Raw genomic sequence first — 21160 nt, 5'->3', positions numbered from 1 at the left:
CAGAGGCTAACACCCCTAGCCAATACTCAATAAAGGCCTGAGACTAGATTTCAGGTCTATAGATTCCTTTGCTAGTACTTTTTCTCCCACAACATGTTTTTTAATTATATGTTTTCAGAGCCATATAAAAGAAGTAATTCTGCTCCAAGTCTTTAACATTCCCTCTTTAAGTGAACCTTTTAAAATGTCTATTAACGTTAAGATAAATAAAATTAAAAATGCACTTGATTTTTACATAGGTATGGTTAGAAATTATTTAAGACTTAAAAGAAAAATTCCTTTGTTCCACTTAAAATGAATCTTTATTAATACATACCATCGGAACATAATGCTGGTAACTGGTAGCATAAGCTCTTTCCACCTCCTGTAGGCATAACAAGAAATACGTCCTTTCCGGACATTGTTACATTAATAGTTTCAAGCTGAAGCAGTCTAAACCTCTGCAGTTTAAAGACATTTTGCAGAACCTCTTTAACTTCACCAGACCAGGGAAAATCTAGACCAAAAAAAAAGAATAAGCCAAATATATTAGAGTTATTTAGGATTATAAATGCAATACAAACATAAATGGTAGCTTTTATATTAGAGAAAAGCAGATATATAAGAATATAAAAAGAATTTATATAAAAGTTTTAATATTACTGACAATTTAACCTTTATACCGACAATTGTGAGATTAATTTAACTCATGAAGCTTAAGCAAAAACAAATTTAATGATACATCATAAGAAACAGTCTATCAGAAAAAATGAAAACATTTGCCAAATGAGAATTAACCTACACAGAAGAGGAAAGTGCTTGATCAGGCATTTGAAAACCAGTCTGAGTGCTGATCAAGGAATTCACAGTATCATAAAAATCTCAAATATCATCAAGTAAACAATTACGTGGAATTTTTATGTAAATACCTTGTTTAGAAGCGAATCCCTGAAAAGCAAGGCCTACAAAAGCACTGCAGCGTGAGAGCCCCAGTGCTCCATTATAATGTGATAGTTCCTGATAAACATGAGGGTTGGCTAGATCTTGAATCAAGAAGGGTGTTCACTAAGTCAGGAAAATGAACTAGACTTTGGCAAGAAGTTTGAATTTTTTTCTAGTTAACACTTAAAAAATTTAGTAAAAAAATCTTTTTCCAAGGATTGATTGATCCTGCTGGAATCCTATTTGGAGGGGCGCCTAGGTGGGTCAGTCAGCTAAGTATCTGATTTTGGCTTGGGTCATGATCTCGTGGTTTGTGCATCTGAGCCCTGTGTGGGGCTCTGTGCTGACAGCTCAAGAGCCTGGAGCCTGCTTCAGATTCTGGGTCTCCTCTCCTTTCTCTATCCCTCCTCCACTTGCACTGTGTCTCTGTCTCAAAAATAAACATCAAAATTTTTTAAAAACAGAACCACATTTGGAAAAAATAATAAAGTCTGAATAATAAAAGCTTCACTCAAAAAGAATATGGGCAGAGAATGGTTTGCCTGCTGGTTTCCCATGCACTTAAGGAACAGCCAGTCTCCCCACCAAGTGCAGAGAAAGCACTAATCCAGGAACAATGATTTAAATCTCGTGTAAACAAGCAGAAACAAGACTAGCAAACAGAAACAGAGCAAACCTTCTTTATTCCAAGCAGCAGGTGAAGAATCCCATTCACTGCTTTCTCCAGCATCAGAATCTTCAAAATTCTGCTTTATTTGGTTTGTTAGGATGTCCTTTTTCTGAATAAGCTCTTGTTGCTTTTCCAGAAGTTCCTGAATTTGAATGTCTACTGCATGTAGCTCATTGGTTACAGACTCCAATTCTTCAGTTAGAGCTATGAGGAAGGAAAAAAAAAGATACAATGATTAAATAATTTTAGGTGTCTCTGTTGATTTTTGGATATTCCCCATCAAAATTACAGACAAACATAGTACAGCAAGGTGTTTAAGAGCATGTATGTTGGAATCATAGAGACTGGAGTTAAACTTTAGGTCCTCCTCTTAGCTCTGGCTAAGTACTAAACCAAGCATCAATTTCCCCATCTGTAAAAGGGGACAATATCTAGCTTTCATAGTATTGTTTTAAGAATTAAGTGAGATAATACATAGAAAGTTTTTAACATAATATCTGGCACATAGTTATACACTTAATAAATAATCATTATTATTTTTGTTGTGTTGTAGGGCAGTGGTTCAACAATCTCCTAAGTCATTTAGGTAAAGTGACTAGACTTTGAAGCAAATAGAAGCTTTTTTGTTGTTGTTGTTTAATTTAAATCCAAGTTAGTTAACATATAGTACAATAATGGTCTCAGGAGTAGAATTTAGTGCTTCATCACTTACATATAAAACTCAGTGCTCATTGCAACAAGTGCCCTCCTTAATGCTCATCACCCATTTACCTCGTTGCCCCATCCACCTCCCCTCCAGTAACTCTCAGTTTATTCTGTGTATTCAAAAGTCTCTTATGGTTTGCCTCCCTGTTTTTATCTTATTTTTCCTTCCCTTTTGCTAAATGCCACATATGAATGAAATCCTAATTTGTATTTCTCTGACTTATTTATCTCAGTATAAAACACTCTAGTTCCACCCACATTGGTGCAAATGGCAAGATTTCATTCTTTTGATTGCCGAGTAATATTCTATTGTATATACATACCACATCTTTATCCATTCGTCAGTCAATGGACATTTGGGTTCTTTCCATGATCTGGCTATTGTTGATAGTGCTGCTATAAATGTTGGGGTGCTGTGCTCCTTTGAATCAGCATTTTTGTACCCCTTGGATAAACACCTAGTAGTGCAATTGCTGGTCATAGGGTAGCTCTATTTTCTATTTTTTGAGGAACCTCCATACTGTTTTCCAGAGTGGCTGGACCAGTTTGCATTCCCATTAACAGTGCAAAAGGGTTCCCCTTTCTCTACATCCTCGCCAACAACTGTTGTTTCCTGAGTTGTTAATTTTAGCCATTCTGACAGGTGTGAGGTGGTATCTCATTGTGGTCTTGATTTGTATTTCCCTGATGATTAGTGATACTGAACCTGTAACTACTTAGCTATTATTTCACAAAAACGTATTTTGGTTCATATGTTGGCAAGATAAGGAGTTGGTGATTATAAACTAGCTTATGTAACAATTAAAAGAAAATTCGAGTGTGCTACTGGAATTGACATTATAATCCTATCATAACCAATTTATAAAGCAGACTTAATGTATTATTCTAATCATCCGAGTATTAAAGCCAAAGTGAGATTCCTTTTGACACCATACCAATAGAAATTAAAAATTTTTAAAGATGTCCTTGGTGCCTCCTAAAACATCAGACTGCTTTAGTCCATCCGTGTCCAGCTTTAATGCCTAAAATGTGCATAAGATGAAATCTCATGGTTATGATTTAAAATAGGATGTTACGGTGGTTTTGTATCATGCCAACTATCAGAACTGTCTTCCCTGCATGATTCTGGGTTAGGATTGGCCACAAGTGAACTCTGCTTCAGACCTGGAAGGCAGCAGTCGGGTTTACATTCAGATGGTTGGCATAATGTCAGGTGCTGCTGGGGCTCATTCACATTGTCATGGATCTGCTGCCTCACCTTCCTGACATAAAACGGAACCCAGTTCCTCCAGCTCCTGCTGAACCACTTTGGGGCAGCAGCTTGGCACACAGCTTCTTCAGCTTCCCTGAATCCCTGGCCACTTTCTTGTGCAATTTTTTATGGCAAGTGTATTAGCTCTTCTACAGCGCACCAGCATCCTGGAAGTCAGAGCCTCGGAGGCAGTTACACAACCAACATGAGTCCAAGTGAGAGGCAGACAGATTCCATTTTGTCCTCATGGGTTTGAGCTCATCTTTACCTTCCCACACTCCATCTCCATCTTCCTGTTCCTACTGCTGGCACTGCCGACTTCAGGACTAGCAATGGACTGCTTAACCAGACCCCATGACCGTACATAAACTGATCCCTATAATAAATCCCTTAAATTACTCATGATTCAGCTTCTCTGAGTGAACCCTAACCAACACCATATGTTGTTCCAGAGGAAAAGAAACTTAAAAGCAGATTCTCTAAATTGCTTCTATGCCACCTAGAATAGTCTCTGACCTGATTAGATTTAAAGGCATTAATGACCCTTGTCTGCAGTGCAACTGTTATCCCATGGCATGCAGTAGACAAAGTTATTTAGATTACAATCTGGACACCAGTAATTAAGTATTGGGAGAGGCAAAACTCCGGATGACCAAGTGTTTGCAGTCACAGAATATTTCTTTTGAGAATAATGGGGTTGATTGGCTGCTCCTAAATATGCTGAAAAACCTGTGAGAAAAGTAGGATCTGGATAAAGGAAGTTCAAAGTCTCTATGATTGTCCCAAAAGAACCCCTTATCTCCTACAGGTACTGGGCCAAGATTACTTACTGAATACCAACATTCTGCTAGTGGCTGAATTACAATGTAAATTGAATTCCCAGCCTTGCATGAGCTCTTATTTTAAAGTAAGGAGAAGTGAGACTCCGCAATTGGGAAGGGAACATCTGGGCAGATGGTGACCTTAAACTACTAAATTCTGCCAGATCTCTCTTTCCCTTCCTCCTCTTTCTCAAACAGCCTCTTCTTGTCTGAATGCCTGTAATGGTTCCTTTCTGAGGCAGTTGACTTGCAAGGGATTCCTAATCCCCCTAAGCATCTTCCCTGCCACCTCTCAGTGCTACAAGCCCTAGGAAGCCTAGAGAATGAGGTACAAAAGTTTCATGAAAAGACATGAAACGAGTTGCACTTGTCAATATATATAAGCATTCCTCATTTTATTGTGCTTTGCTTTACTGCATTTTGCAGATACTGAGTTTTTAAGAAAATCAAAGTTTGTGGCAACCTGTGCTAAGCTAGTCTGTGTTCTTCTAGCAATCTCTGCTCACTTCATGTCTCTATGTAACATTTTGGTAATTCTTGCAATATGTGAAACTTTTTCATTACTATTACATGTGTTATGGTAATCTGTGACCAGTGATCTTTGATATTACTACTGTAATTGCTTTGGGGAACCACAAACTATGCCCATATAGGACAGCAAACTTAATAAAAGGGGTATGTGTTCTGATTGCTCCATTCCCCAGTCTCTCTTCCATAGGCTTCCCTATTCCCCGAGACACAACTATACTGAAATTAGACTAGTTAGTTACCCTACAATGGCCTCTAACTATTCAAGTGAAGGGAAGAGCTGTCTGTCTCTAACTTGAAAAGAAAAGAAAAGAAGAGAAAAGAAAAGAAGTGATTAAGCATAACGTCAAAAGCCATGACAGGCTGAAAGTTAGACCTTTTGAGCCAGTTAGCTGAGTTGTGAACGGAAGGGAAAAGTTCTGGAAGGAAATTCAAAGTACTATTGCAGTAAACATATGAAAGGTAAGAAAGCAAAATAGCCTTAATGCTGATATGGAGAGGTTTAGTAGTCTGAATAGAAGATCACACCAGCCACAACATTCCCCTAAACCAAAGCCTAATCCAGAGCAAGGCCCTAACTCTCTTCAATTCTATGAAGGCTGAGTGCTCACTTGGACAGCATGTATACTAAAATTCTAGGAAGGGTCAGAAAGGTGAGGAAGGTGCAGAAAAGTTTGCCACCAGTCAAAGTTGGTTCATTAGGTTTAATCTCCATAACAAAACTGTAAGTTAAGCAGCAAGTGTTGATGTAGAAGCACCAAGTTATCCAGAAGATCAAGCTAAAATAGTTAATTAAGGTGGCCACAAGAAACAACAGATTTTTATCGTAGCCTTCTACTGGAAGATGCCATGTGTAGGACTTTCATAGGTAGTTAGAGAGGAGAAGTCAATGCCTGGCTACAAATCTTCTAAGAATAGACTGTCTCTCTTGGTAGGCTCTATAGCAGCAGGTAACTTTAAGTTGAAGTGAATGGTCATTTATAATTCCAAAAAAATCATAGGTTCAAGAAGAATTATTCTAAATCTACTTTGCCCCATGATAGCATATCTGTTTATAACATGGTTACTGAGTACTGTTGAGCCCTAGTGCTCAGAAAAAAGATTTCTTTCATTGACAATGCACTGGTCACCCAAGAGCTCTGATGGAGATGTTCAAAGTGATTCATCTTGTTTTCATGCCTGATAATACAACTTCCATCTGTAATCCATGGGTCATTTACATTTCATAAGGCTACAGCTGGCACAGATAGGGATTGCTCTGATGCGTTTGGGTAAAATCAATTGAAAACCTCTGGAAAGGATTCATCACTCTAGATGCCATTCACAAAATTCATGATCCATGGGAAGATGTCAAAATAATCAACATTAATATGAGTTTGGAAGCAGTTGATTCCAATCCTCATGGATGACTTAGAGGGTTCAAGATTTCAGGGGAGTAAGTCACTGCAGATGAGGAGGGAATAGCAAGAGAACTAGAATTAGAAGTGGAGCCTGGGGTACCTGGGTGGCTCTGTTAAGCATCCATCTCTTGGTTTCGGCTCAGGTCATAATCTCATGGTTCATGAGCTCAAACCCTGCACTGGGCTCTGTGCTGACAGTTGTGGAGCCTGCTTGGGATTCTCTCTCCCTCACTCTCTGCCCCTCCCTTGCTCATTCTTTCTCTCTCTCAAAATAAATAAATAAAATTTGAAAAAGTGAAGCCTGAAGATGTGACTGAATTGCTATCATCTCATGATAAAACTTTAACAGAAGTTAATGAGCGAAGAAAGTGGTTTCTTGAGAAGGAATCTACTCCCAGTGGAGATGCTATGAAGATGGCTGAAAGGACAACACAGGACTTAGAACATTACATAAACTTAGTTGATAGAGCAGCAGCAGGTTTTGAAAGGATGGACTCTAATTTGGAAAGATGTTCCACTGTGGGTAACATGCTATCACCCGTACAGAGAAATCATTCACGAAAGGAAGACTCTGTTAATGCAGCAAACTTCAGCGTTGTTGGAGCCATCAATATCACATTACATTCACTGAAAGCTCAGATGATAGCTAGGATTTTTCAGCAATCAAGTATTTTTAATTAAGGAATGAACACGTTGTTTGACATGCTATTGCACACTTAATAGAGAACAGTATATTGGCTTGCTTATTTATTTATTGCAGTGGTTGGGAACAAATCCGTAAGATCCTTGAGGTATGCCTATATCACCAAAAATATGCTGGGAATCTGTGGGGGAACTGATCATAAGGATATAAATCAGAGTCAATAAAATATTAAATGAAGCTAAATTTACGGATAAGGAATATGAAATTCTGGTTTAGTGCAGTAAGTATAGTGGCCAGGAGTGGCTCTAGTAATTTACTTAGTTGGTTGCCAGAAACCTGGCTCCAAAGATGAATTATCAGAAGGCAGAGATAGAATGACACAGGTATAGAACCCAATGATACTGAAAGGCTAGAACTTTCTGGGTGTACACTAAAGGTGGGGATCCAGAGGCTTCAGGAAATGAGATTGCTACTCACCATCCCTGAAGAGCTCATAGTGACTGTTCTCTGTAAGCTAGGAATGACAGTGAGGGAAGTACTACCTTTAAACCAGATCAACAGAATCAATGAGAGTAATGGATTCCAAGGTACGAGGGCTAAATGGGCAATTCAGTTCATGACCAAAGAAAAGGTATACACGGTTGCTATAACAGGCAACAGAGGAGAAGTAGTAATCAGAAATATCTGATACACAGGTAACTCTGTCATTGGCTACTTGATCTTGATGTACTTGAAATGGATCACTTGATTTGAATATACAGAATGCAAAGTCCTGATTCTGGTAAACTAAGTTTGACTTCAATCACTATAAAGTCAAAGTCCTTCAACCAGTTCCCAGAAATGAACCAATTTATGGACTCAGAATCCCCTGAATAAAGTAGAGGCTGGGGCCCTTTGAGAAAAGACACAACTAAAAATGTACATAGTAAATCTTCTCACTAGTGTTCTCCAGAGAAACTTATCAGAGTAATTATGTACTGGGGAAAGAAAATAACTTCTCATAAATTACTGGACATTAACTCTGAACTCACAGTTCCTGGAAGACTAAAATGCCATGGCGATCCACCAGTCAAAACAGGGACTGGACTTATGCAAGTTATATGATCAATGCAGTTTTGTTCAATTCCATCATACAGTGGGCTCAGGAAATCCTCTAACCCATTCTATGGTTATTTTTCCAGTTCCAGATCATATTATCAGAATATATTCAGCAACAGGCCAATTACATATATTGGTCCCCTCTTAGGAAACACCAAGTAGAAGCCAGCATAACTGCCCTTACCTACCAAAACAGTGAATAATGCTGTTTGTCTCATAGATAGGATTCTTGGGCCTAGGGATCAGGATGGAAATGGGAGTGGCTCCTCTTACAATTACCTCCTAGTGATCCACTAGTGAAATGTTTGCTTCCTATCCCTGAAACTTTGAACTTTGCTGGTGTAGAGGTCTTATCAAGGAAGGAATGCTTCTACCAGAGGAAAAATGCAGTGGTTCCATTTAAATGGAAGTTGATTCTGTTGGTGGGATTGCAAACTCATGGAGCCACTCTGGAGAATAGTATGGAGGATCCTCAAGAACTACCCTATAACCCAGCAATTGCATTACTAGGTATTTACCCAAAGGATACAAAAATACTGATTCAAAACATTGGGGACATGCAACCCAATGTTTATAACAGCATTATCAACAATAGCCAAACAGTGGAAAGAGCCCAAATGTCCATCAATGACTGATGAATGGATAAAGATGTGGCATGTGTGTGTATACACACACACAAACACACACACACTGGAATATTACTCAGCCATCTAAAAAATGAAATCTTGCCATTTACAACGAGGATGTGATTCAGCAAGAAGAGGAATGAGCATCATCCCAAGATGAATAACAAGAACCTGTGCGCTTTTCTGGGGAGAGGAAGAGTTTATCTTTGGTTGTACAAGAGACAGTTGTGTTTCCCTGGGCAGCCAGAGATATGGAAGGCAGAAGTGAAACAGTGCCCTTGTTTTCCATATGTGAAAAGGTTAAGGCCAGGACTGATGACCTCACTGGCATAGGGCAGTGCCCGGCCCAAAACTCTAGCTGCTGCTAGACCTCCTCAGGAAAAGAAAGTCTGCAGCTTGCCCAGATGTTGCCGGTTCTCCTTCAGCTTCTGTGCCAAGCAGTATGCCAGTCCATGTTCAAGTACACCCACTCCTGCATCATCCAAGTTGGAGGCTGAGGCCCTGAGACTAATACAGGTTTTGCTAAGAAACACGATTCACTGTCACAGGTTGCAGTTTGCTTCTGCACCCTCACTGTACACTCACGTGGACTTCAGGCCCAGGGCCAGACACACAGGTGACATACACCAGGGAAGAGCTTGACCACTTAATCACATAATCACATAAGGTTAAATCCCTTGTATCATTCATGGTGCCTCTGCTTCTCTGATCAAACCCTGACAGAGAGCTCCTGATCCAAGATGCCAACATAGGAAGACCCCGAACTCATCTCCTCCACAGACACAATGAATCTACACCTATTAACAGAGCAGTTCCTTCTGAAGAACTGTGAGCAGATTGAACAGCATCTGCACAACAAAAGAAAGATCACATGAAAAACAGCAAGAGAGAGACACACTACAACAAAGAAAATTCCCAGTCTCTTTGCTGCAAACTACAATGGGAAGGAATACTATTGAAGGGCGGTAAGCAGATTCATCTGCCCTGGGACACAGTAAGAGAGCCACCATTTGAAAGGGAAATTAGAATATAAAGGAACCAGCCTTAGAACACTACCAAATGGTGGGGCAGCTCCTAGAACTCTCTCCAGATCTGAGACACTGGCAAGGACCATGGTTAATGTTCCCCGTGTCCACCTTGACAGCACAGATGGAAGCAGGTTCCAGATGTGATAGCTGGCCTGCCGCATCAGTGAGTCCCACCCATACTTGCCCTGGACCCCCTGGGACACAGACAAAAAAAGAGCCACAGTTTAACAGAACAAATGGAATAGGATCCAGCCCTAGAACTGGACCAAATGGCAGGGAAGCTGCTGGAAATCTCTCTGGATTGGAGGGGCTGGTTGAGTGGAGAGTTGACATTACTTTCCACCTTGATTACACGGATGGGAGCATGGTCTAGGCACTCTAACTGGCCTACTGCCTCAGTGAGCCCTCGTCCTCTAGCCCACAGCATCCCAAGCCAACCTACAAGAGCAGCCATGGTACCATGCATGCTAGGACACCCTCGGTCAGCGCTCACCACAGCTACAGCCAACCTGCCAAAGTGACACAGGCCCAAAGCACTCTGGAACAATCCAAACCTGTACCATACTGGCTCCAGATGACATGCTAGGACACCACAGTGCATGGCACTCCAGGACCTCCTGGCTCATAATCTCTTCCACTCCAGCTACCCTGCAAGGGCACCACATGCACAATGTGCCACAGGAACCAATGGCTTGCACACACCCTGGCTACAGCCACCATGCCAAGGCACCCCCTACATGGAGTGTCCTGGGACCCCCCCTTCCCACACCCTGCCTCTGTTCCAGAAGCCCCACCAGGATGCCACTGTGCACAGATGCCCCACCACAACCAACTCATGTCCACCTCAGCTCCAGCCACACCATTCAGATGCCCCTTATGCTAAGCACACTGGGACACCCTGGCGTGCACACACTTCAGCTTCAGCTCTCCGGCCAGGGCACCGTCTGTACACCCTGCTCCCATCTGTGCTGCCCTAGCCAACACCTACTTCAGCTCTGCCATCCCACCAAAGCAGCATCAGCAAAGAGTGCCCCAGAACCCCTGGCCCATGCCAGGCAAAGCCCCAGCCAGCCAAAATGTCACTAGGTACGCAGAGTCTGCACAGGGGACAAGTGTATATACACAAGACCATTCCTTCAAGGTTAGGAGAAGTAGCTGTTCTGCCTAATTCATAGAAACAAAGAGAGAAGGTCAAAAAACATGAGAAAGAGGCATATGTTCCCAAAAGAAGACAAAACCTCAGAAGACTAAATGATGGATATGGCAAATCTACCTAATGAAAAGTTCAAAGTAATGGTCATAAAGATGCTCACTGACTGGAAAAAAGAGTGGATGAATTCAATGAAAACTTCAACCAAGAGATATAAAATATAAAAAGGAACCAATTAGAAGTGAATAGAATAACTGAAATAAAAAAATATAGTAGAATGAATCAACACATCAGAGGATAGGTTAAGGGACTTCGGCAATAACCTCAAGCATAATAACATTGGCATTTATAGTGGTCTCATAAGCAGAAGAGAAAGAAAAAGGGGCAGAAAACTTATCTCAAGAAATAATAGCTAAAAACTTCCCTAACCTGCAGAAGGAAACAGACATTTAGGTTCAGGAAGTACTAAGAGCCCTTAACAAGATGAAGCCAAGGAGGGCCATATCAAGACACAATAATTACAACAGCAAGCATTAAAGATTAAGAGAGTTTTAAAAGTATCAAGAGAGAAGCAAAACTTACACATGGGGAACAGCTTGGAGCCCAGAGCCTACTTTGGATTCTGTGTCTCCCTCTCTTCTCTGTCCCTTCCCTGCTCAGACTCTCTCTCCCTCAAAAATAAACACCAATAAATAAATAAACAAATAAATATTAAACAAAAAGGGAAAGAGAAAACCAAATAAATAAAATCAGAAATCCAAAATAAGTAACAACTGACACCACAGAAATAGAAAAGATTACATAATAGGCTACAATGAAACATTATATGCTAAAAAATAAAACCAACTAGAAGAAATGGATAAATTGCTAGACACTTACAACCTTCTAAAACTGATCAGGAATAGAAACAGACCAATGACAGGCAACATAATTAAATCAGTAATCAAAGAAATACCAACAAAGGAAAGTCTAAGACCAGATAGATTCACAAGTGAATTCTAACAAGCATTTAAACTATTAAACTATCTCCTCAAACTATTCCAAAAAACAAATGAGGAAATAAAACTTCCAAATACATTCCACAAGACTGGCATTATCTTCATACGAAAGCCACACAAAGACACTACAAAAAAGAAAACTACAAAACAATATCCTTGTGATAAACACAGACGCAAAAGTCCTGAATAAAATATTACCAAAGCACATTCAACAATACTTTAAAAAGACCATTCAAGCGGGACTTATTCTGGGGATGAAAGGAGGATTCAATATTCACAAATCAATCAATGTGATACACCAAAATGAAGGATATAAATCATATGACCATCTCAATAGATGCAGAAAAAGCATTTCACAAAATTCAACATCACTCATGATAAAAACTCTCAACAAAGGTGAGTTTAGAGAGAATATACATCAACATAACAAAGGCCATATAATATAAACCCACAACTAACATACTCAAATGGTGAAAAACTGAGAGCTCTTCCTCTAATATCAGAAAAGGCAAGATGTCCACTCTCACCACTTTCATTCAACATAGTACTGAAAGTCCCAGAAATAGCAAGCAGACAATTTAAAAACCTACATAAAGGCATTCAGATTAGTAAAGAGTAAGTTAAACTTTTACTATTTGCTGGTGACATGACACTATTAGAAATCCCTAAAGACTCCACCAAAACACTACTAGAACTGACAAACTCAGTAAAGTTGCAAGATACAAAATTAATATATAGAAATCTGTTGGATTTCTATACTCTAATAATAAAGTAGCAGGAAGAGAAATTTACAACTGCACAAAAAGAATAAAATGCCCAGGAATAAACTTAACCATAAAGATTAAAGACCTATATACACTGAAAACTAGAGGACACCACTAAAAGAAATTGAAGAAAACACAAGTAAATAGAAAGATATTCTCTGGTCACAGACTGGAAGAATTAACATTGTTAAAATGTTCATAACACCCGAAGCAACCTACAGATGCAGTGCAATTTCTACCAAAATTCCAATATATTTTTCACAGAACTAGAATAATTCTAAAATTATGGGACCACAAAAGACCCCAAATAGCCAAAGCAATCTTCAGAAATAAGAACAAAGTTGGACAATCTCAGACTTCAAGATATACTACGCAACTGTAGTAATCAAAACAGTATGCTACTGTCACAAAAACAAGCACAAAGATTAGCAGGACAAGAAAGCCCAGAAATAAACCTACACCTACACGGTCAATTAATCTATGGCAACGGAAGCTATATAATGGGGAGAGATAGTCTTTTTAATAAATTGTGTTGAGAAAATTGGGTGGCTACATGCAAAAGAATGAAATTGGATCATTTTCTTACATAATACACAAAAACAAACTCAAAATGGAATGAAGACCTAAATGTGAGATCTGATACCATAAAACTCCCAAAAGAAAACACAGGCAGTAATTTCTTAGACACTGCCCTTAGCAACATTATCTAAGGATAGGTCTTCGCAAGCAAGGAAAAAAAATGCAAATATAAACTATTGGGACTACATCAAAATAAAATGCTTTTGCACAGCAAAGGAAACCATCAACAAAACAAAATGGCAACATAGTGAATGATAGAAGAGATGTGCAAATGATATATCTAATAAGGGATTAACATCCAAAATACATTAAGAACTTACAAAACAACACCAAAAAAGCCCAAAAGAATCCAATTAAAAATTAGGCAGAATACGTGAATAGATATTTTTCCAAAGAAGACAGAGATGGCAAACAGACACATGAAAAGATGTTCAGCATCACTAACCATAAGGGAAATGCAAATCAAAACCACAATGGGATATCACCTCATACCAGTCCAAATGGCTACTATCAAAAACACAAGAAAGAGCAAGTATTGATAAGTATGTGGAGAAAAAAGATCTTTCACGCATATGTAAAAAAAACAGTATGGAGGTTACTCTAAAGATTAAAAGTAGAAATACCATATAATCTAGCAATTCTCCTTCTGGGTATTTACCCAAAGAAAATGAAAATACTAATTAAAAAGATATACGCACCCCTATGTTCACCACAGCATTATTTACAATAGCCAAGATATGGAAGCAACCCAAGTGTCCACTGATAGACAAATGGATAAAGAATATATGGTGTATATATGCAATGGAATATTACCCAGCCATAGAAAAGAATGAGAGCTTGCTATTTGAAACAAGATGGATGGACCTAAGAAGGATTAGGCTAAATAAAATAAGTCAGAAAAAGACAAAGACCAGATGATTTCACTTACATGAGGAATGTTTAAGAAAAAAAAACCAAACTCTTAAATACAGAAAACAAATTGGTGGTTGGCAGAGGGGAGGTAGGTAGAGAAAATAATGAAATAGGTGGAAGGGATTAAAAGGTACCAACTTCCAATTATAAAATAAGTCACAGAAATGAAAAGTACAGCCTAGGTAGTATAATCAATAATATTACAATAATTTATGGTAACAAATAGTGACTACACTTATCATGGTAAGCACTGATTAATAGACAGAACTGGGGAATATGTTGTACTCCTGAAACCAACATAACATTATATGTTAATTATACTTCATTAAAAAATAATAAAAACTCTTTGCAAACTAAAAATTTGTTGAAAAATAATGCATCCATATATTACAGTATTAATTTGAGTAGTGGGATTTGGAGTGATTGATATTTTCTACTTTGTGATTCCTTAGGTTCCTATAATTCTATCAAAAAACATATCATTCCTTGAAACCCTTATGTACTGCTGGTGGGAATGTAAAATGGAACAGGGAGTATGAAGAAAAATAAAGCAGTTCCAGAAAAATTAAATGTAAGAAATAGCACGTGATTCAGCAGCTCTACCTCGTAAGTATAAATACCCAAAAGAACAGAAAACAGACTCAAACACATTTGTATTTAAATGTTCATAGCAGCATTATTCACAATTGCTGTAAGTTGAAACTACCCAGATGTCCACTGACAAACTGATAAACAAAAGGTGGTATATACAGACAATGCAGTGTTATTTAACCTTAAAAAGATACATATTACAAAATGGATGAAGCTCAAAGACATTATGCTAAGGGAAACAAGCCAGAAACAAAAGGACAAATATTTGAGTCCATTTTTTTTTTTAATGTTTTATTTATTTCTAGGAGAGAGAGAGAGAGAGAGACAGCGTGAGCAGGGGAGGGTCAGAGAGAGAGGGAGTCACAGACTGAAACAGGCTCCAGGCTCTGAGCTGGCAGTCAGCACAGAGCCCGACGCGGGGCCCGAACCCACGAACCGCGAGATCATGACCTAAGCGAAAGTCGGACGCTTAACCGACTGAGCCACCCAGGCGCCCCTATTTGAGTCCATTTTTATGAGGTACCTAGAGTAGTCAAATTCATACAGAGTACGAGTAGTGTTATCAGTAACTGGGGGAAAGGGAGTAAGAAGGCATTATTGTACAATGGGTACAGAACTTCAGTCTGAAATGATGAAAAAGTTCTGGAGATGGATATTGGTGATGGATACACAATATTGTGAATTGCTGCCATTGAACTATATACTTAAAATTAGTTAAAATGGTACATTTTGGTATGTATGTTTTGCCACAATTAAAAAAAAAAACCCAATGTGGCGCCTGGTGGCTCAGTCGGTTAACCGTCGACTTCAGCTCAGGTCGTGATCTCACGGTTCGTGGGTTCGAGCCCCGCATCAGGCTCTGTGCTGACAGCCAGCTTAGAGCTTGGAGCTTGTTTCAGATTCTGTGTCTCCCTCTCTCTCTGACCCTCCCCTGCTCATGCTATCTCTCTCTCAGAAAGAAATAAAACATTAAATAAAATGATAAAAAAACCCACAACATAAAAATCAGAATTTTTAAAACAAATATTTTTATAATGTATTATTTTTATTAAGCTTCTCCTCTTAGAGCAGTTTAAGGTTCACATCAAAAGTGAAAATACAAAGTAAAACAATTTTTTTCAAAGAACATGCAGTTGGAAACAAAACAGAATATACGATAAAATGTAATAATTTCCACTAACCTGAAATGGCTGCCATTCTAAAATTGAACTGGAGATCCAAACTCCTAAAAATGAAAGAAAAATCACAGCAATATTTTTTAAACCATAGTATTGATAATGCCTACCCAATAATTTATCACAAGCATGAAAAATGTCGGAAAGTACATTATATATCCTAGTGACTTTAAAAATAAGGACTACACAGTTATTCCCACACTTATTTTTTATAGCGAATTCTCTAGATTTCAGAGAAGTGTCCAAAATCACATAAACAAGTATAACATCAATGACACTTAAACACCACACACAAAGTGATTAGCAAAAAAGAACAATGCTTTGAGGCTAAACAGGTTTAGCAATACATTAGTGTATAATCTTAGCAAAGTTAAAAAGAACCTGCTCCTCTTTACCTCTTATGTATAAACTTGGGATGGTAAAACCTATCTTATAAATAACAGATTCAAATATCTCAGATTGGGTAAAATCCATCCACGTAAATACTCAAATTAATCATTCAACATTTTATTGAATATTGGCTTTAAAGAGTTACAATTTAGGTTCAATCTTAAAAGAGGAACCGGTATTCCATGAAGGGATTAGATTTCAGGAGTAAACATGAAATGATCAGAAGTGGGGGAAACAAACGGTATGTACTTAAGAAACTCTAAATACCAATGAATGACTAAAATTTAGGAGTACATACATATGAACAAGTAGGAGAGGAGGCTTGAGAGCAGGAATGTCTTACGATATAAACCAATTTCTAACAGTATACCTCTGAGCTTCCTTCCATGTTTTGGTTTGAATGCTCCTGGTTTGCAGTGTGTCTTTTTGGTGGGTGCACAATAAATTCTTACTAATTACCACTTCAATGATTCACTGGTTTTACCTCTGGTATTTCTAAACTTTTGACAGTTTGTGGTATAAAAATGGGATCCAAATGGGGCACCTGGGTGGCTCAGTCGTTTGAGTGTCTGACTTCGGTTCAGGTAATGATCTTGCTGTTCCCGAGTTTGAATCCCATATCAGGCTCTGTGCTGACAACTCAAAGCCTGGAGCATTTTTCAGATTCTGTGTCTTCCTCTCACTCTCTCTCTCTCTCTGTCCCTCCCCAACTTGCCCTCTGTCTCTCTCTCTCTCTCTCTCTCAAAAATAAAGATTAAAAAAAAAATTTTTTTTAATGAGATCCAAAGAAGATATCCCCCCACTCCCTTCCTCCTCAACTCTGAGGCCCTTATGGTGATGGAACCCACAGAGTCCAGTGAGTTCACTGCTTTCTCACTGACCCTAGAGTTTGAAGTTAAGTCTCTCTTATGTCTGAGCTCCGGTCTCTCCATTTTGAGCTGACTTTAATTTGCATACCGGTATTTTATTTGTTGAAGCTTCTAGATAAATCATCCTATTCTACTCCAAAAGGACTAGGGAAGGGAAACATATGGTTCCTTGTGTTTTAGAAGAGCTAAACCGGGCTCCTCATCTCTAAGAACTCTTAGGAAATCTAAAGGTAAAGACGTGTTCCACTTCGTCTATGGACCAGGATTTTGTGCCTTTTTGGAAAAATGAGTGAACTTATAGAATTGTAGTGGCCACTGGAGGGCAACTTTAACTTAAGAGAAGTGGATCTTAAGCTGTGCCTTTGACAAGAGAGGATTTCAAATCTCTCAGAGAGAATGGAATGCATTTCTTGGTAAACAGAAACTTCCAAAAGACAAAATGACTGCAAAAATAACTCTAAAAGATCTTTACATCATGCAAACAAACAAACAAAAGTTACTGGGGGGAAAAAACTTTCCATATGAGCAGGAAACCTCAACTTAGTCCATCTGCCAGAAACACATTTTGGATCCAACTGTTTTTTTATAAACGAGTGATTTTTGCATTATTATGACTATCAGCTCATGGCTAAACTTTTTTTTTTTTAATGTTTATTTATTGTTGAAAGAGATAAGAGCATGAGTGGGTGAGGGGCAGAAAGAGAGGTAGACGCAGAATCCAAAGCAGGTTCCAGGCTCTGGGCAGTCAGCGCAGAGCCTGACATCGGGTTCGAACCCACAAACTGTGAGATGATGACCTGAGCTGAAGCCAGCCGCTTAACCAACTGAGCCACTGAGGGGCCCCATGGCTAAATTTTTTTAAACAAAACCTTGCAAGATCTGTTTGCCTCTGTCTGTATGTCTATGTATGCATGTTATAGATGTGTAATATTTTTCTAATTCCAGATAGTATTGCCAGAACTAATTTGTACAGAGCTCTATTTAACTGGCTTAAAGAAAAATAAGCACTTATAAACTAAGTACTCTTGAAACCGCCAGAAATATAAAAACAAGCTCAAATGTTTTTCAAGTTCACATGATCTGATACAACTTTTGATATGTAAAACCTAGTTTAAGTTTACTGACTTCATAAAAACAAGCATGGCTATGTGACCGGGTGGCTCAGTTGGTTGAGCATATAACTTCCGCTTGGGTCAAAATCTCATGTTTCATCAGTTTGAGCCCCACATCAGGTTCACTGCTATCAGCACAGAGCCTGCTTCATTCAGATCCTCTGTTCCCCTCTACCTGCCCTTCCCCTATCTGCGCTCTCTCAAAAATAAAATAAAACATTAAAAAAAATAAAAGCAAGGTCTTCAAAATTTGTTGATAAGAAAAACAACTTAGTATGATGGTTAGCTGTTTAATGTTTAATCCAAGAATAATTGTAAAAATAATTTAAATAAATGTAAATAACAGAAACGTTTACACCAAGTTAAACTAAATAATGAATATTTGTTGAGTATCTAAATCATTTACAAATGTGATAATATATTGAATCATTAAATGCTGAACATAAATTTATCTACTTTAGGCTATTCTTTTTTTCAGTACAGTATTGTTATATTACTAATACTTAAGGAAACTAACTTTACTTAAACTTTTACTGAAATAAAATTATACATCACTACCAGAAGTGAAAAATAAACACAAAACAAAGCAAACTGTCACTTGCTGGAAATAGAAAGTAACCACACCTATAATTTTAATAAACATAAACCAATGATATTTCTGCCTCTGCAATATGGAGCTTGGAAACTGCTCTTTTTGTTAAAATAAGTAATTTAGTAGATACAAGAGAATTACTAACGACATACAACCTCAACTAGTAACTTTTCCCTGAAGCTAATAAGAACTAAAGAAAGTTAAAAAGGAAATATTTGTAACTGTGTCATTCAATATACTTTTTATCACATATGGGTGCCAACTAAAACTGACTTCTGCCAATCACTGTTTTGGAAATGCCATTTAAACCCATTTAAGTTCGCTCTCTGAATGGGTTCCTGTCATGGCAGCGCCTCAGTACTACTACATTGCCTCAAATCTACCTCCAAGTGAATGGTTCTTAAGCACCTCCCTGGCACTACTATGCAAGGCTCTTATTTATGTTTAATTTTTAGTTCCATTTCTATCATCTGCTACAAGGTAACCTAAATTTAGTTCCTCATCTTCCAGAAAAATCCTTTCAATAAATTCAAGCTATGGCAACCATCCTTTTATTTGTGAGAAATCACTATATTCTTTCCATTGGCACCTGCCAACATTGTTTTTACCCTGGCTTGCTCAGACAGTCTCAAAAGAGTCTCTTAGGCTTTAGTATCCTAGGATTCATTGGAATCACCCCAACTTTTGTCTTTTTAATTTTTACAGACAGACAATAGATACTTGGGTCTATTAATAACTATGTCCTTTGCCACATTAAAAACTATTCTATAAAATAAACTTCAAAGACCATCAAAACAGCTCATGTGAGTAAGACAAGGTACCTGTTAGTATGTGGTCACTCAGCAAGATCACCAGAGACATTCAAACTGCAAACCAGGAAAATGTGTCAGGTTGTCACTCTTGCCCTCATCCATCTAAAGATCATTTGAACCCAACATCTAGAAATTTTCTCAACTGGTTCCTCTCCAAACTCAGATACTGAATTTATAACCTTCTTAAAATATTAACTTTTATTTTTCTTTTGCTTCCACAGAAATGCCTCTCTTTAAATTACTTGATTGCTCACACCATAGAGGCCTAATTTAGGTGCAAGTTCACCTGCAACACTGCCACCTGAAATAAAACCACCTTACCTTCACCCAGTCCTGAGTCATCACAATGATACAACTGTTAATACATCATCTTATGACTATGTAAATACCTTTAAAAAACTGAAATCCATTTGATCTATTTACTTGGTTAAATCTTGGCACCTGGGAATCTGCTCTGCGGAATTTTTCAATCTATGGCTATTGTTCTCCTTAAATCACATTTACCGCTAATGTGCTGCATACTTTCAAAGGTTTTAAATGCCTGCCTGCAACCACTCACAGACCAAAACGTATCCATCAGATCAGACAACTGGATGAAATCAACAATAACCACATAAATGATGAAGATGGTGACCACCTGGCCCTTAGCCTAATGACTCAACTAATGACAACAGCAAAAATGTGATTCTTCAGCCTGAGTACATCAATGGTGGAAACTGAAAACATTATGTTGGTTGATCATACTCTCATCCGACTGAGAGTACAACCAAAAGGGGGAAAATGTTAAAATCAAAAACAAACGGAGACCAGCCTTGAAAATTCCCTGAGCAGACAAAATCACTTTAGTCAAACAAAGCTCAATTGACCTTATTTTGTTAAGACGAACTTTACCTAGATGATTTCTTTTTTATGCCTCCGGAAATCATAAACAAAACGAACCGTTTCCCAAGGTTGATACGTGGTAACCACTAACCAATTCTCTTATCACTTAAAAAAAATGTAAATATTCGAATCACTGTTTAGCATAAAATCACTGACTTCTTACTACATAAGCCGCTTTAGAACAACATACCCAAGAGTCTCATTCCCTTTTTGGCTTGAGTGCTCCTGGTTCCCTAGCTGTCTCTTTGGTGGGTGGACAACAAACTTTAATTACTACTTCAGTGATTCATTGGTTTTACTTCCGTTAACTCTTAACAGCACCCACAGCAAATATTTCACGGGGGCACAGCCAGTCATTGATACTGGAGTAAATACCACTCNACCCTCCACTGGGCTTATGCGTCCACCGTGCTGTTCATCAATAAATGGTGGTTGCCAATAAACAGCCGTATGGTAACCAAGCTTCTTGCATGGGAAAGGCTAGAGATAAAAAGAGAGGGGTAGGAAGTCCAAGGCGCCCCTAAAGGCGCGAGTTCCATTACAGATGCGCGAGGATTAACTCTGGTTTCTCTCCTTCCAATATATCGGTGAAAGGAAGTGACCCGCTATAGACCAGCCTCCCCTCAGAAAGGAAAAAGGAGG

General features: G+C 38.5%; 1 protein-coding gene across 1 annotated transcript in view; it reads right to left on the bottom strand.

Moving 5' to 3' along the window:
• Positions 1-21160, bottom strand: part of RECQL (RecQ like helicase) — a 47466-nt gene that overhangs the window by 26062 nt on the left and 244 nt on the right. The window contains exons 2-4 of the mRNA XM_077774567.1: positions 15868-15911; positions 1598-1795; positions 317-496 (exon numbers count right to left, since the gene is read on the bottom strand). Coding sequence (XP_077630693.1) covers positions 317-496; positions 1598-1795; positions 15868-15883 — 394 coding nt within the window. The 5' untranslated portion in view covers positions 15884-15911. The remainder of the gene's footprint in view (positions 1-316; positions 497-1597; positions 1796-15867; positions 15912-21160) is intronic.

This window comes from Crocuta crocuta, unplaced genomic scaffold (genome assembly GCF_008692635.1).
Source record: "Crocuta crocuta isolate KB4526 unplaced genomic scaffold, BGI_CrCroc_1.0 scaffold176, whole genome shotgun sequence".
Classification (NCBI taxonomy): Eukaryota; Metazoa; Chordata; class Mammalia; order Carnivora; family Hyaenidae; genus Crocuta; species Crocuta crocuta.
This window is presented reverse-complemented; position numbering and strand designations above follow the sequence as displayed.